At 28.4% G+C, this 15,457-nt stretch overlaps 1 protein-coding gene and 2 long non-coding RNA genes across 5 annotated transcripts; all 3 read right to left on the bottom strand.

The window, feature by feature from the left end:
* Positions 1-7,335: 7,335 nt before the first annotated feature.
* LOC119679895 lies at positions 7,336-7,642 on the bottom strand. The gene is made up of 3 exons (XR_005252439.1): positions 7,624-7,642; positions 7,474-7,529; positions 7,336-7,415 (listed from the first exon to the last, which is right to left on the bottom strand). It is a non-coding gene; the product is annotated as an uncharacterized LOC119679895 (long non-coding RNA).
* An 831-nt stretch (positions 7,643-8,473) lies between these two features.
* LOC119682747 lies at positions 8,474-10,935 on the bottom strand. Of its 3 annotated transcripts, none has more exons than XR_005252598.1 (12): positions 10,787-10,935; positions 10,663-10,728; positions 10,416-10,581; positions 10,250-10,355; positions 9,491-9,561; positions 9,370-9,439; positions 9,174-9,316; positions 9,043-9,113; positions 8,914-8,988; positions 8,789-8,859; positions 8,655-8,715; positions 8,474-8,605 (listed from the first exon to the last, which is right to left on the bottom strand). It is a non-coding gene; the product is annotated as an uncharacterized LOC119682747 (long non-coding RNA). The 3 variants fall into 3 exon arrangements; XR_005252600.1 differs by having other exon boundaries at positions 8,474-8,592; XR_005252599.1 differs by having other exon boundaries at positions 8,475-8,605; positions 9,370-9,410.
* A 3,898-nt stretch (positions 10,936-14,833) lies between these two features.
* On the bottom strand, positions 14,834-15,456 carry LOC119684613 (26S proteasome non-ATPase regulatory subunit 14-like; the record flags this gene model as incomplete). The annotated part of the gene is made up of 1 exon (XM_038098690.1): positions 14,834-15,456. A coding segment is annotated over one exon (516 nt), but the record flags the coding sequence as incomplete, so codon positions are not given.
* Position 15,457: the final 1 nt, after the last annotated feature.

Here is a 15,457-nt window from a genome sequence, read left to right as displayed (position 1 = left end):
GTTTGCTCCATGCTGTGTTTGTGAGGATCTAACAGCGCACACCTTTTTATAATTCTATACGTTTTTGCTATTTTTTATAATTCTTAAATTTCTCAAAGCAACAATTGAATTGTATATTTCTATAAGGAAACTTTCAAATGGTTTTGTGGAAAGATGTATGTACTTTTCACATTGTGTCACTCTCTTCTAATCCCATAAAAGTAGTTAAATGGCAGGTAAAGATTTTGAATTTCAACCTAATTGTATATATCAAATATTTGCTTGTAAACAAAAATTTCTTAAAGAGCATCACAAACGATTTCATATGTTTTCCTGATACTTTATAATCCTCACAATTTTTATTCAAACCAGTCACATAGGTAGACCAAAAACGAAATGGAGAAATGGTAACCATTCACCGAAATAGACAAAAAACGGAATGGTAAAGTAATGTTGTTGGCAATGGCAGAATCCTTAATATTATTAACTGAAGACGTTATCAGGTGTTCGATATTTTTTAACTGAAAAATTTTGTAATAGTTATAGCGCTTCTAATATAAATTCTAATCGATCGAAGTTTACTTTTATTAATTTAAATCAGCTATCTTAAAAGCTCGTATCTTGCATAAACTTTAGATGTTTGTGAATATTAAAATCTCAAGGAAATGACTTTACAATCGAAAAGAAAATTTTTAACGACCTATTTAGTTTATATGATCGTTATGGAATACATTCGAGAATCACTCAAAATGTATTTATAATTATATAAGTTACATGGTCCCTTCTGCTACACAAACTTAATGTACTCTTTGCGCAGAGTGTCTAGGGTATCGACCTTGCATACATAGCTACACACATAAGAAAATGAATGCGTCATTAGAGAAAGCACGTGTATTGCATTATACAAACTTGGGGTTTATGCAATTCTCTGAATAATTAACTATTCAATTTAGAGAAATTATGGTATGTTTACAGCTTTGAAACATATTTCGAGATGTTGTCAATAATTTAAAAGAACTTTGTGCAAACACCTCAAAACGTAAGGAATTTTAATCATCTATACGTTATTAAAATGCTTCATTTATCTATCGCCAAGTGCATAGGATATAACCTAAATTAATCGCGGCAAATCCTAAAAATTGGCGAATATTTTTACTATTTCCAATGACAATTGTTTTAGTAAATTTTTGGAAAAACAAAACCATTAACCGGAGTTGCTTCTTTATATTTGCTAAAATATTTTTATTCTTTGTCCTTGAAAAGCACTCAAATATTCAAAATCCAAATAAATGAGCGTGCATAGGACACAATTCTGGTCTAATTTAATCAAAATTAACATGTGGACTTTATAATTTAATCATATTTTAACTCCACTTAGTATTTCAAACGCACGCTGAGAAGGGCAAACTCAAAATGAATGTCGGGAAAATGACGAAAGCAATATCTGTTCCATTACTGGGTTGCCATGTGATATGAAAATGATTTCGAATATACATTTACAGTGATGCATGTTATAGTCGTGAAATATTTTCTAAACAAATATATATTAGGTGCTTTCGGCAGTTTTTAAGTGTGGCGAAAAACAATAAGTTGCTTATAGGCTATAGACACTTAGCGAGATATTGGCAACAATGTTGCAATCGGTTAAATGTTATGTTCTCGCATTATGTATAAAGAGCACTTTTTGTATAAAAATAAACAATAAAATTAAAACTAAAATTTAAAGTAAATAATTAAGTAAAAGTAATATTTACCATGCAGGAAATTTTGCACTTTCCTTTAATAACAAAATTAAAATAAGTTTACAATATTTATGTGTTAATAAGTGTAAGCTTGTTAGCAACTAATAAGTTAAATATTTTAAACCGCTTTTTAATTATAAAATTTTGTAAATATTTATGTGTATATTTATTTATTTTCCACAATTTTGCATATTTTTAAAATATTTCCTTTTCAAAATTTTTAAATTTGTGAAACTTTTTAATTTTACTTAAATTTTTGTTTCTAATCTTTGACAGAAGACTGGAATATTCGTTGAAATTTCGAATGAAGGTTCACAATAGTTCGCTTATTACGTTTGTAATATTTTGAAATGTTAAAGAGACTTTACTCCTACATTTCAAGCAAAATTTGTGTTGATGTGTGAATCAGCTGTTTTGGTTTGAATTTAAATTTTTGTATTGTTTGTGTGGCGGCAATGGTGTTCTCACCACATTTTACACAAAGCAGTTTGTACTTTACTTGTGTTTTACTTTACTTTTTCTACGAGTAGCTCATGGAACAGACCTATTATTTGCAATTCACAAATATGATAAAAAACCAACCTTTTATATTTCTTTGGAAGATGATTTCGACAATTATGTTGTCCTGTTCGAATAACCACAACTAATTAGTATCCTGCTGTGTTTTGTCAATACTTTATTGAATGTGTGAAAATTTTTAACAGTATATTTTTGCCTATGAAAGTAACATTTATTGATTAGCTGGGAATTCATAGGGAAATCATACTCTATTTTGTTCCATAATATTAAGAATTGCCGTTTAGAAGAAAAATTTTGGGGTAAGTCGAAGTCTTCAGATAATTATTGTCCGCAATCATTCGTTATACGAATACAGTATTATGTATTGTCATTTAAAATTGCACACAGTTATTATTCATTATATATAAGAAAGGCAAGCAGATGTTTCACGATCATTAAACTATTATGTTATATGTTCACAGTATTAATTTTCAATTAAAAAATTTTAAAAGACAACACATTGTGGATGCTTCTGCACTCTTGCAACCTTTATGCTTCCGCTCTGCTGATTTCCTGATAGGTTGGCTGTTAATATTTTGATAATGTGCAAAAAAATTTGCAACCCTGAAAATTCAGTCACATCAATTTAAATGCGAATTTAAACGGCGTTTGATTTTTGCGATTTGAACAGGCGATCAAAGTAAGCAGGAGGTTTGTCGTCAAATACATCTACTGTATTGGCATAAATGATTTAAAGAAGTTTCAAGGATTCATTTACCCTAACATCTTGTGGTCAAATTCCAGCTGGAAAATAGTATTTCATTAAAGGCAAGAAACAGAGAACTGTGTGCATTCATGTTTGCATTGTCACAAAGTATGTTTATTTGGTAAAATGTGTACAATATATTTATTGTTTAGCAATGTTAAATACGTTGTAAATGGTAAGAGCAAGCGTTCTTTAAGAAAGATATTTGGCTTGGACGATATTGCTTCGATTGTTGGTAAGTAGATCTGTGCAGTATGTATGTAAACAAAGGCTTACTAATATGAGTATTTGTATATAATTTATTTAGAACTTATAAATGCATATTTATATTTTGACATTATTGTTATAATTGTCTGTATTATATTTTATTTCACGTAGGGGTTGTACAAGTCCAAATCCATTACCTTTACTTCGATTCTCCGAAAAGTGGATATGGTTAAGTTCTTCTTTAAAAGTAGTTTCGGCAAGTATGTTTTTTGTATTCACAGTACATTTATATTTGATTACCATTATGGAAACTTGATAAGGGACATTCAATTTTTAATACTGTTGTAAACAATCATATGAGGATTTATAAGTATAACGAAATTTTATATCCTTTATAAATTTATATTTCTCATCCTCGAACACTATTATAACAATAGTAACATGATATTTGTTGTCGCATTTACCTGCGGATTATTAATGTTTGATTTTATAAAAGCATAAATTCCTAGTAAAATCCCGTATTTTGAAAATATCCAATTAATATACTTTCCAATTATCACAAAAACAGATAATCCAGGCGGTTTCCCTTGTCACCTATCGCAGCTCATTGAAAATATGTTAAAAATGCAAGAAACTTCAAATGCTTCTAAATGTTTGCTGGGATTGTATCACACACTATTTTAAATTAATTTCTTTGCTTGCATTTAAGTTATAAAAAAAAGTGTTGTAAATTATTTCTTTTTGAGAATAATTGAACAATTCCAAAAAATTATTTAGAAAAGGGCAAGTAGATATGCCTTCACACTTCATCATATTAATCGTGATCACTGGGAATGCTTTTATAATATGTCTTTTATGTTACATTATATTAATAGTGTGTTCAATATATAGATAGTATGGACACATTCTGAGAAACTCCCACATATTTCCATTTTGAGCCCCCAAATAACAGGCGCGCAACAATATTAAAATGCATCTTGCAGTTTCATTTATAAACCACTTGCTGCTTATAAGCAAACTAAAGTATTTTTAAGTGAACTTAATTTGTTATAAATTATTTTATGCAGTGTATACGTGTCTATAAATGAAACTGTTCATGTCTTACAAAAAAGAGTTAAAAATTATTAATTTTTATTAGGTGAGCAGTTTGGACTGGCAGTGTCCAAACGAAATCTGTGTATACGCAACGAGTCTTTTATTGAAATAATTCTACGGTGGAGAATATTAAGAAAGCTTCTCTATTAAATTCCCTAGAAATATTGAGTTGCGTTTATTCGCTTTCTACTTGGAGTGTTCGCCTAATGTTTAGCAATATAAACTTCCTGGAAAGAAAACAATAATATAAGCCTTAGGCACAATTTTTTTATAACCCTAGAGAGAGAGAGAGAGACACAATTATTGTTATGTACTTTCTTTCCCATAATAATATTTGTTTAAAGTTCTTTTGAAAAATTAAATAAATCATACTTTTTAGTCAGTTAATTGGGGTAGGTCATTCATTTGTTTGCTTTTTCCTACTTAAAAATATATCAAAATTATAATTGAAAAAATCAATAAATTCATGTTTTCTACCAGGCGCAGAGCAATCACAGTTCACTGATGAAGTTCAAAAATGCAGTGAGAATATGGTTTTGTGTGCCTGTGAACATACCTGACCTATTCCAACTTTATATTCCGCTTTGTTTACTGTGAAATGATCGTGCGTCATGCTGGCTGCCGCAGTAAATTCGTTTTTGTATACAAACATGATTATATTGTGTATATTTGTATATATACCTATACATTTCTACATATATATGTATTCATATATGTATATTTAACTCAAAAGATAATAGTCTGTTCACTTGCATGCCAGCACAGCACTGCCTCTGCTTTTGTATTGACAAACAAAACTGAATAATAGCGATAAAAATACTAGAGGTCAACAAATAAAATAGTGCGTAGATCGGTTTTATAGACTTTACCATTGCTGTACATACATATGTAGTAGACACATATATTGACAGTTATGGGCTATGCCAATAAAGAGTATTGGGCGAAAATACCGATTATTTTAATCGATTTATATTTTGTCATTGGAAAAAGAATTTGTGTGTCCAAATAGGTCTTCACTTCCTAAGATATTACAAATTCCTGAGATGTCTTTAATATTTTCTGCAATAATTAGGTTTCTGTTTCTGACCATCTCTATAACCACTAATAAATTAAATATTAAAATAAAAATATTGGAAGTTATGACCAAATAAAAAATTTCTATATTAGTTACGAGAATTAAATGCTGTTCTATTGTGTAGGGTACATAAACGCATTACCAAATATATTTGTTAATAGTGCGTAAATGCCCACATCGTTTGAGTTTTAAAATATTTTGAAAAGGGCATGCCCTTCTCACAAACGCTGTGCACCTATTAGATTGTTACAGTTTGTTGTTTCTGATCTTTTATATCAAGGTTTTTGAAATAAATGTCTGAAGAGCAAACAAATAAATAATAGACATTTATTATTATAATTCCAAAGATTACCTAAATGCCACGTAGGTATATCCAAGATCCGTACTCTATTGAAATATGTTTTGTAAGGGGAAGTCGCGTCTTTGCGAACATTAGGTGAACAGCAAATTTGTAAGAAACTCAAGACGTACGCATATCTGATTATTTTATTTTGAAGAAAATAAGTTTTTGGTTTAATGTGCAGCGCCTCTTGCACATAGAAATGTGAAAATATATTTTTTATTTGAGTTTTATGCGTAGGTATGATATTATATGTATGTTTGGTTTGCCCACAGCAGACAAAGTGACCTTTGCTCAGAGAGTATTTTTTTTTTGTTTTTTGAAATATAAATTTAATAGTCTGTATTTCATTAACATACTTATCACATTTTATGTTTTCTTAGTAAGTTTGAGATCTTACAAGTAGATTTAGCTTAGATCAACTGGCTCAACTGAGTGTGACCCGCACATACAATGATTTAAGCATTATTATTGCTGTCGTGATGGCATGCAATTTAACCAAATGATGTGATGAAGATCAGCTATAATTATATTTCAACACAATGCTCAGTCGCATCTTCATAGAGTTCAACGATGTGAAACGAACTGTAACATTTCAATAGGATCTCAGAAAACTCTATAGGCATACTATGGAGTCTGTGTGATCTGTTTTATCTGCTTTCTCACACAAAAAGAATTAAAGATTTTTGGTTTAAGGTAAGCAATGCCCTCTGCTCGTAGTAGTAAAACGTAGTGAATTGTGAGAATAACCTTTTTTGAACTTTATGAAGTTTGTATACTAAAATATCATTCTTGCTTTTTATGATCGTATGCAGCTGAATATAGTTTCTAAGTGGAAGCTGAAATAGTTTACAAAATATTTAATTTTTTATAAACATTTTTTTTATAGTTATTTAGAAGTATCTGTTAGAATAAGATATATAGATTTGTTAGATATATAGGTTTGTAATTATCCAAGTTTAAACACTCTTCATATAAAGTTATTAAGAACTTGCCAAATAAAGTTTGAGATAAATTCGTACGTTGTATAAAGATTTTCAACAATTATTAAAAATAAATTTAAAAATATAATATATCTACAAATGAATACATTTAAATCTTAAGGAAAACATATTAATGAATTAGAACATCCCAAAGCTTATATTGTAGATATACCAAATTTAAACGATCTTATAAATTTTCAGTATTAGTATATAACTATAATTAGTTGTCTGAATGCATAATAAAGCAACTTGTTACATATAGTTCAGTTAACTTCTGATATCTTCTTCCTTGGATTATTGGCAGCTAGGCTTCATTAATTTGTCAATGAACTACAATAAGGTTCTACAGGTCATAACAAAGAGCAAAGTCAGATCGTTCATTCTTTAAACATTTTTTTTCTAATTGCCATTTTAATATATATTAAATATAAAAGTATATGAAACTAAAATATATAATTAAAATTTTGCATTATTAAACCGATATAGTTTCTACTTCAAAAGCTCGAAGGAAAGCAAGGTTCTCTAATTGTTAATAAGTAGGACTTACAAATGTAAACACACATAAGTTAATCGCCTCATTGTAAAAGCGTAATGGAAACAATTTAAAAAGATTCATATCTAGCTTAAAATCATTTTAGCTTTATTTATATAGATCAAAAATAAAATAAAATAAATAAATTAATGTTACTATAGTAGTCGATTCAACTAAAGCATGTAACGTCTAAAATATCTAAAATAAAAAATTTATATTAATTTGCATAAAATCCCAAAATTTCGAGTTTTCTTACAAATGGAACAATTAGTTATTTTCTATATAAGTTCTTCAGTTGGTTGAGTTTTCGTTCTAAAATAAACAATTTTTAAAAATTAATTTAATTTTTATGTAGAAAAATTCATCAAATTACAGTATATAATTATAAAATTATAGATTCGCTTACATGTATTCCTAAGTTTTCATTAAAGTAATTCATTTTCTTAAAAATAAGAATTATAAAATGGATAATTTGTATGATATATTTATGTCATATAAAAAATATACCCTTAAAATCCTTTTAAAATTCCGCATATATTGATTTTTCAATTATTATTAACACATATTGTTGTTATTTTGACAGCATTAATCATATTTCTTATTAGTTGTGGTTTTTAGTTAATATGAGAAAGAAATTCCTATAAGAAAGGGTTCAAATAACTTATTCTTCTATATAATCTTTATACTTACCAACAAATCGTGGTGTTTTTTTAATATCTCAAACGATCTGATCTAAAAAATTATATTGTATTTTTGAGACTAAGTAAGAGATCGATCATCTGATCTGAATATTATAATATGTAAAGCAACATTTTATCCGTAAGATTCTGAATATTATAAAATTCCAAGCAACATTTTAATTGTAAGAATCTGAATATTATAATATACCAAGCAACATTTTAATTGTAAGAATCTGTAAAGATAATGAAAATTAACTTACTTAGTTCACATTGATTAAAAGAGTAAACTATATATAATATATTACATATATTATACTACAAAGAAATAAAGTATATACCTAAAAAGATTCGCGTTTATAAATTTTTATTTTATTTAAGTTTTTATCCTTAAGAATCTGAATATTATAATATGCCAAGCAACATTTTAATTGTAAGAATCTGTAAAGATAATGAAAATTAACTTAATTAGTTCACATTGATTAAAAGTCTAAACTATATATAATATATTATATATATTATACTATAAAGAAATAAAGTATATACCTAAAAAGATCCTCGTCAATAAGTTTATATTTCATTTAAGTTTCTATAAGCTTTATTTTTAAAGCCTTATATATGTAGATATATCATTTTGTTATTTTTTCTGAATTGATAATGTCATATCCGTTAGGGTTTTTGATTAGCAATAAAAGTTTCTTCAAAAAAAGTCTACAAATAAATTTAAGATATCTTACAAATGAATTATATTTTTCAATACCTGGTACTTTATATCATATGTCACATCCATAAGGTTTTTCAACCAAGAAATAAAAAAGTTGCTTCAAAAAAAACGTGAGAATAAATGAAATTGACGATATCTAACAAATAGTTATCCACTGTATTTTTACTTACCGAGTACTTTTTATTATTTGTCATGTCTATTAGGGATTTGATCCGTAAAAAGGAAAGTTTCCTTAAAAAGTCTAATAATATATTGAATTAAAGATAATCTATAAATAAATTCCACTTGTACCTACCTGGTACTTTTTATCATAAGTCACATCAGTTAGGGTTTTTAAACAAGAAAAAGAAAAATTTTCTTCACAAAAAGTCTAAAAATACATAAAATTGAAGATATCTAAGACCTGAACTGTATTTCTACGTACCTGATACTTTTTATCAAATCACATACATTAGGGTTTTTAACCAACAAAAAGATAAAGTTTCCTCAAAAAAACTAAAAATCTGTTAAATTAAAGACATCTAACAAATAGTTATCCACTGTATTTCTACTTACTGAGTACTTTTTATCATTTGTCACATCCGTTAGGATTTATAATCGGCAATTGAAGATCTCAAACAAACAGTTATCAACTGTATTTCTATTCATATATCCGTTAGGGTTTTTGATCAACAAAAAAAAAGTTTCCTGAAAAAAGGCTAGAAATACACGAATTAAAGATATACTACAAATGAACTGTATTTCCATTTACTTTGCATTTTTTATCATGTCATATCCGGTAGGGTTTTTAATCTTAAAAAAGAAAAGTATCTTCAAAGTAACTGTAATCATTCATTGAATTGAAGATATCAGACAACTTTATATCTATTTACCTGGTATTTATTAACATTTGTCATATCCGTTAGGGTTAAGGAAAGCTTTCTCAAAGAAATTCTAACTGTTCCTTAAATTGAAGTTTAATAATAATTATTTTGAACTTTATTTCTTCTTACTCTGTACCTATTTATTTACATAATAGGTACGTCATATATGTGGGAGGATATGTGTGAAATAAAAATTTTGTAAATTATGATTTGAAAAAATTAATATATAAAATCATTAAAACTATATGAAACCATTATTTGTGGTTCCTATCATAATCTATATCAGGGCTGTTCAGACCAGATGCCATCGCGGGCCAATATAAATCAGTGTACAGATTGGAGGGCTGCAGAAATCAACACATACGTTCATAGTTGTTTCCGACGAAAATAAAAATTGTAATGATAAATTCAGTTTTATCGAAACTCTGAATGGTTACAGGCTCCTTGGGGAAGTATGCAGTATGCAGATAAACAATAATCCAGTCAAGGCGTAGAGAGGGGTTATGAAGAAACCTCGCAGTTAATACAGCGTAATTGTGCTCAAGTGCACTGACTCAACAAGCCTCAATTTTATTTAGTATACCAAAAAATTTGCGTAATTGTAGTAGATTAAAAACATATCGCGGACCGCACAAACATTAGCCGCTGGCCGTGCTTTGGACAGCTCTGATCTATATTATAACGGAATAACAAATATACCTCAGACATCCATTTTATGAAATCACCTAATATAGTGTATAGTATAATGGAATAACATATAACATATACCTTATATATCCATTTTCATAAAATTTTTAACTTTATATTCAGTGTTTATAACCGCGGCGATTCTCCTTGAGGACATAAATAGTTTTTAATATGTAGACGTTAACATCTGAAATGGAAAAGATATTGTTAAAATTTTATGAGTATTAGTTCTAGGAGAATGACTTACCCTGTTATGGAATAACATGTATAATTAATTAATATTAATTTTTCAAGTATTACGTCATTGTTAATTCTTCTTTTTTATAGAAAGAGGAATAGGGTTTGCTTTTACGAATTCTTCATATTCTTCATATTTTTTATCAAACTTTTATTAGAAGCTTCTTTGAAAAAGTCTGAAATTAATTAAAGGCCGACATATGTTAAACGTTAAATTCATCAAATATTAATGGTCAACATTTTTAATATTCACCGACCTGAAATTTGATTTTATATTCTAATATTACAAATAAGGTTCCATAACCATGCTTGGTTATAGTTAACTGTAAGGCAATATTCGCTGGATTAGAAATTTACGAGATTAATTATTTCCTCACTTACCTTATTTTAGGAACTTTTTAAAACTTAACGTATTCGTAACGAATTTAACTAATATTATTTATTTATTATAATATTATATTTGCTATTATAACTGCTAATTGGTTTTTGCCGAAAAGTTATAAAAATTTGTCTACAAGAAATTTTGAAGTTAACGCTAGAATTTTGAGAAAAAACAATAATTTTTAGTTTTTTTATTCTACATGTTATTTTTTTTTCAATTTCATTGTTTACTTAGATTATTATTTTATTTTATTTAAATTAATTCTACTACATTTTTCATAGGGCTCTGACTTAATGTAATTGAAGGTTATCTTCTATTTATCTACGGTTTAAAAAGCTGGTTCTACACGGAAGAAAATGGTTACCTTTCTTTCTCCTTACCTCCTTACCTCCTCTCCTCCTTCTTTCTTCATAAAAGCTGTGATAGTATATATTACTGCCTTAAAGCCAATATTGATTAACTCTAGATTAAATTAGCTATTGGTACTAGATAATAACGTCGTGAAATTTATAATCAATTGGTATTCAGATAATTTATATATAAACATAAAAGGCTCAACTCTCAAATTAAAGTAAATTATCCAGTTGATCGCACATGTGGTATCCCGTAATTATTTAAAAAATTAATATAAATATTTTATATCTTTAATACGTATAGTCTATTGTACTAAACAATCAATGATAAATAAATGTTCACTAAATCAGATTAAGATGTTTCAAATACAAAAAGTGAAAATGAAGATAAATTATTCAAAAGTGAATGTGCAGCACTAGATGAGAAATGAGGACAGAAAGTAAAAGATGCTCACTGAAATGTAACGAAATATCACAGAAGCGCAGAAATGCAGTAAGGTCAAAGTATCCGTATCCTTTTCAGATAGCAAATGTCCTCTAAAGATTGTGATAAAAAAATGTAAGTCACTGAAGTGATAACGTGTTTAGTGACTCGAATTATTAAGGCATTACACTTACAACGGTTGATGGAAGAGATTTCCTGTACATTTACAGGCACTTGAGTGGGTGTTTACTCAATCAGAACATTTGGAATAGGATAACAGAAACTGAAAATGGTGAACTTCTGCCTTTTATTTGGACTCTTCTTTTTTTCCATTTTCTTGATTTGCACCGCAGGAGTCAAACTGTTGTTTTGGGAATTTGAAATCAAACTAAAATTCTGTGATATACTCGCATAATGTGCTACGTAATCTTATACACTCAATTGCATTTATTGCACGAGGGCCACTACATAAGTTTAACAAGGCATTGAAGCTTAACATAAGAGAATGTTTAATAAAGCAATATTTGTTGATCTGCCCAAAAATAAGTTAATCATCAAATAAGATGCCTTTGGGTAATGGTATTCAATTGTTGAAAATACTGCTTAGTCAGATATTCTTTGATATTTCACAGATGGTGAAACTTTGTATTTGCTTTCGATACTTTTATAGTACCCTCGTACAAATTTTCATTTGTGCATTTTCCACATGAGATATTTATTTCTATTCGTTTAATTTTGTGGGCGTTCATTGGTGTGAAACATTATCACAGGATACCATAAGTTAAAATAGACTTTAAAAATAATTTTTGATCTCAAGAACTATTTGATTTGACTTGAAATAAAGATGTGAGTTTATGACATTATAGAATATTCAGGCATTGCGTGCACTGTGGACATACATATACTACATGTGAAATGATCTATTAAAGTTGACGTTTTCCACATCTCTGGTGCATGACCTGTTTGTAATTTTTCAACTTCAGTCATATACTGTTGGGTTTTGAAGTTTATGAGTACCTATTCAAAAATCTGTAACTATTTACATAAAAATAGCAAAGCTGCTGTTAATCAGTATGTCATGTCTGCTCACTTCCGGATAATCTCATTCGGAGTCTGTACTGTATTGGCGATTAATTTTTTGCGAAAATTGTGAAATTTAAAATTAATTTGAATAAGTGTAACATTTAAGCAGGCGAACAGAAGCCGCTGCAGTTTAACTGCTCTTTCAAAGATCACACTTCTGAAAGGTCATGGTGCATATCCCCGAGAATGCAGCGTGTACAAATATGTGGGATATACGTATGCGTGTATTTGTATCGAAAAATCTTTAAGAGTCATTCAACATCATTTTTTGTTTGTTTATTTTTCATGTAAACTGGGCATATGACGAGAGAATCACTTAAAGAGCCAAGTAAGTAAATACGTTTTGAAGCCTTAGGCACAGAATGTGTATTAATAAACAATGCACATTCTGAACACAAATATATATTTTATATAAGGAACCCTTTGCGTGTAAATGTGAATGAGTCAGATTTTTGTTGCCCACAGGTAGAATTTCTTACATCGAATACATGAGAATGTTCATGCTAATGTAAATAATACAATAAATGTTGACACTTTGTGGATGCTTGGCACTTTACAAACCTACTTCCACGCAGATAATTGAAATATGGAAAAGAAATCTTTTATTTATGTCTACTTCAGGACTAGTGCATGTATGTATAGTCACACACATTGTGGTTTCGAGTGATAAATTGTAGAAACCGCAAAAGACTGCCTTCAAGCGTGACCAACTGTAACATTACAACAGGAGAACAGAAAGTTCGATAGTGTAAATCTTCGCAGTCAGCATCAGCTGCACCAACTGGAAAATTAATGCAGCGGGTGGGAATAACGAACGTGAGATTCACAGATAGAGATTCATGCATGCGAACGTTGTGATGTATTCAACCATGACACTGCTTATTTTTTTCAGATATACTGAAACCATTTACACAATTATTAATGCCTCAACTTAGTTTATGGTAAACAGATTTTAATGGATTCGGTACGTTAAAGATAACCTTGACATAATTATATCAGAAATGTACTTATTATTTTGTGAACAATTGAAATATATAAAGAAAAATGTAAATCATCTGTTTTTAGTGTTAATAAACGATTTCTTAGATTGATATAAAATGACTATACTTTCAAAGAATTTTAAAGAATATTCTTTCAAACGTGGTCAAGATCCCCATAAGTGGTTTTTTAACAATTTAATCGCAATCTTTAATTTAATGAATATCTGCAATTTATTTACATGTCAATATATATAACTATTCTTGTGTTATATCCAATTATATAATATTAGTATGTTTTTTGTTTCAATTGTTGTATATCATCTTTAAAATTCAAATATCTACAAGGAAAATAAAGATTAATCATTTTCATTTTTGTATTGGAATGAACTTCTTACCATCATTAGATTTGTGCGCCTGTAAAAAATATTTAAAGATAAATATTTTGATTAATGTATCAGTTTTGAAACATAAATCCGTCGAAAACATAGAAATGTTTGATAGAAATAAAAATTGCTAACATAAAAATAATTTTTTTTAAATGAAAGTTAAGTTTTTAAATAAATCTAAGCAGTATTTTCCATTTCAGGACACACATTATTTATTAGTTTATTAGTCATTAGAAAAATAAAGACAACCATTGCAATCTCCTGTTGAAATTTTAAAAAATGAAATGTTATTTGGTGGCACTAAATTATTGTGATTATTTGAGTAGTAAAACATAAAAATCCTTGTTGTTCTCCATTTAAAAGAAGTCTCATTCATTCTTTAGAAAATCGATTAAAGAGTTAATTAACCACCAAATTTTAACAGGAACTCAGAAAAGTTATTAAGATATAATAATTCTAAAATTCATAAAATCTATTCAAAAAAAATCCCTAACAGCAGGTAAACAATCTCTGCTTTAGAAATTCAGATTAAATAAAACTCTCAAATACTTCGAAGTTCGAATCCACATTCTTAACATAAAAGAGTTTTATGAAGACAAACAAGGGTTGACTCATGCCATGCCACGTCATGTGTAAAGTAGAATAATAAATAAAAATAAATCCATTATTGTGAAATATAAGAACATATGCTCAGGATCGTTTTTCCTGTTATCCTGGTAATTGAAGAATAGAAAATCAATATTTCAATTGATATTGATATTTTTTATTCAACTGCAAATATGCAAAGACAGTTTCATAATCAATAGAATTTAATAATAATTATAATTGTAAATTTTAATGTAGATTTGCAAAGTTAGTAAATATGGGTTTTCTTTTGAAGTTTTTAAATTGTTTTGTGATAACAGAAATTTACAACAGTATTTAAAATTATTGAAATATAAAAGCATCCAGCATTCCACCTAAAAACTGCACTATATTTGTATGCATTATGCTGTCCTCCTTCTGCTCCAAATGACGTTTGGCATCTTGTTTTCCAATATTCTTCAAAGCTAATTCCTCTAATGACATTTTCTCCTCATCTTGCAAAGCCTTATTATAGTCCTTTAGCAGATTGAAAATACCGTTAACATCCTCATTATTACGGGTTTCATTGAGATTGTAGTCATTAAGTTTAAGTGATTCGCTCCAACATTTCTTATGTAGATTTGACAAGATTTTTGTTTCCAAATCATTTTTTCTATAGTTAATATTTATTGAGTAGTAGTGTCTATTTAAGCCATGTATTAACGCCTGTACAGATGGTTTTTGCAAGTGACCCAAATTTGATGTAGTTTGCCTGGGTTCTTGGCTCAAGACCATCGTATTTGGATTAATAAGACGAAATGCATCAGCAACTACTTTACCCTTCACTGATTGTATTGGATCAACAACTACTGCTACAGCA

The sequence above is a fragment of the Teleopsis dalmanni genome, chromosome 2 (genome assembly GCF_002237135.1).
Source record: "Teleopsis dalmanni isolate 2A chromosome 2, ASM223713v2, whole genome shotgun sequence".
Taxonomy (NCBI): Eukaryota; Metazoa; Arthropoda; class Insecta; order Diptera; family Diopsidae; genus Teleopsis; species Teleopsis dalmanni.
This window is presented reverse-complemented; position numbering and strand designations above follow the sequence as displayed.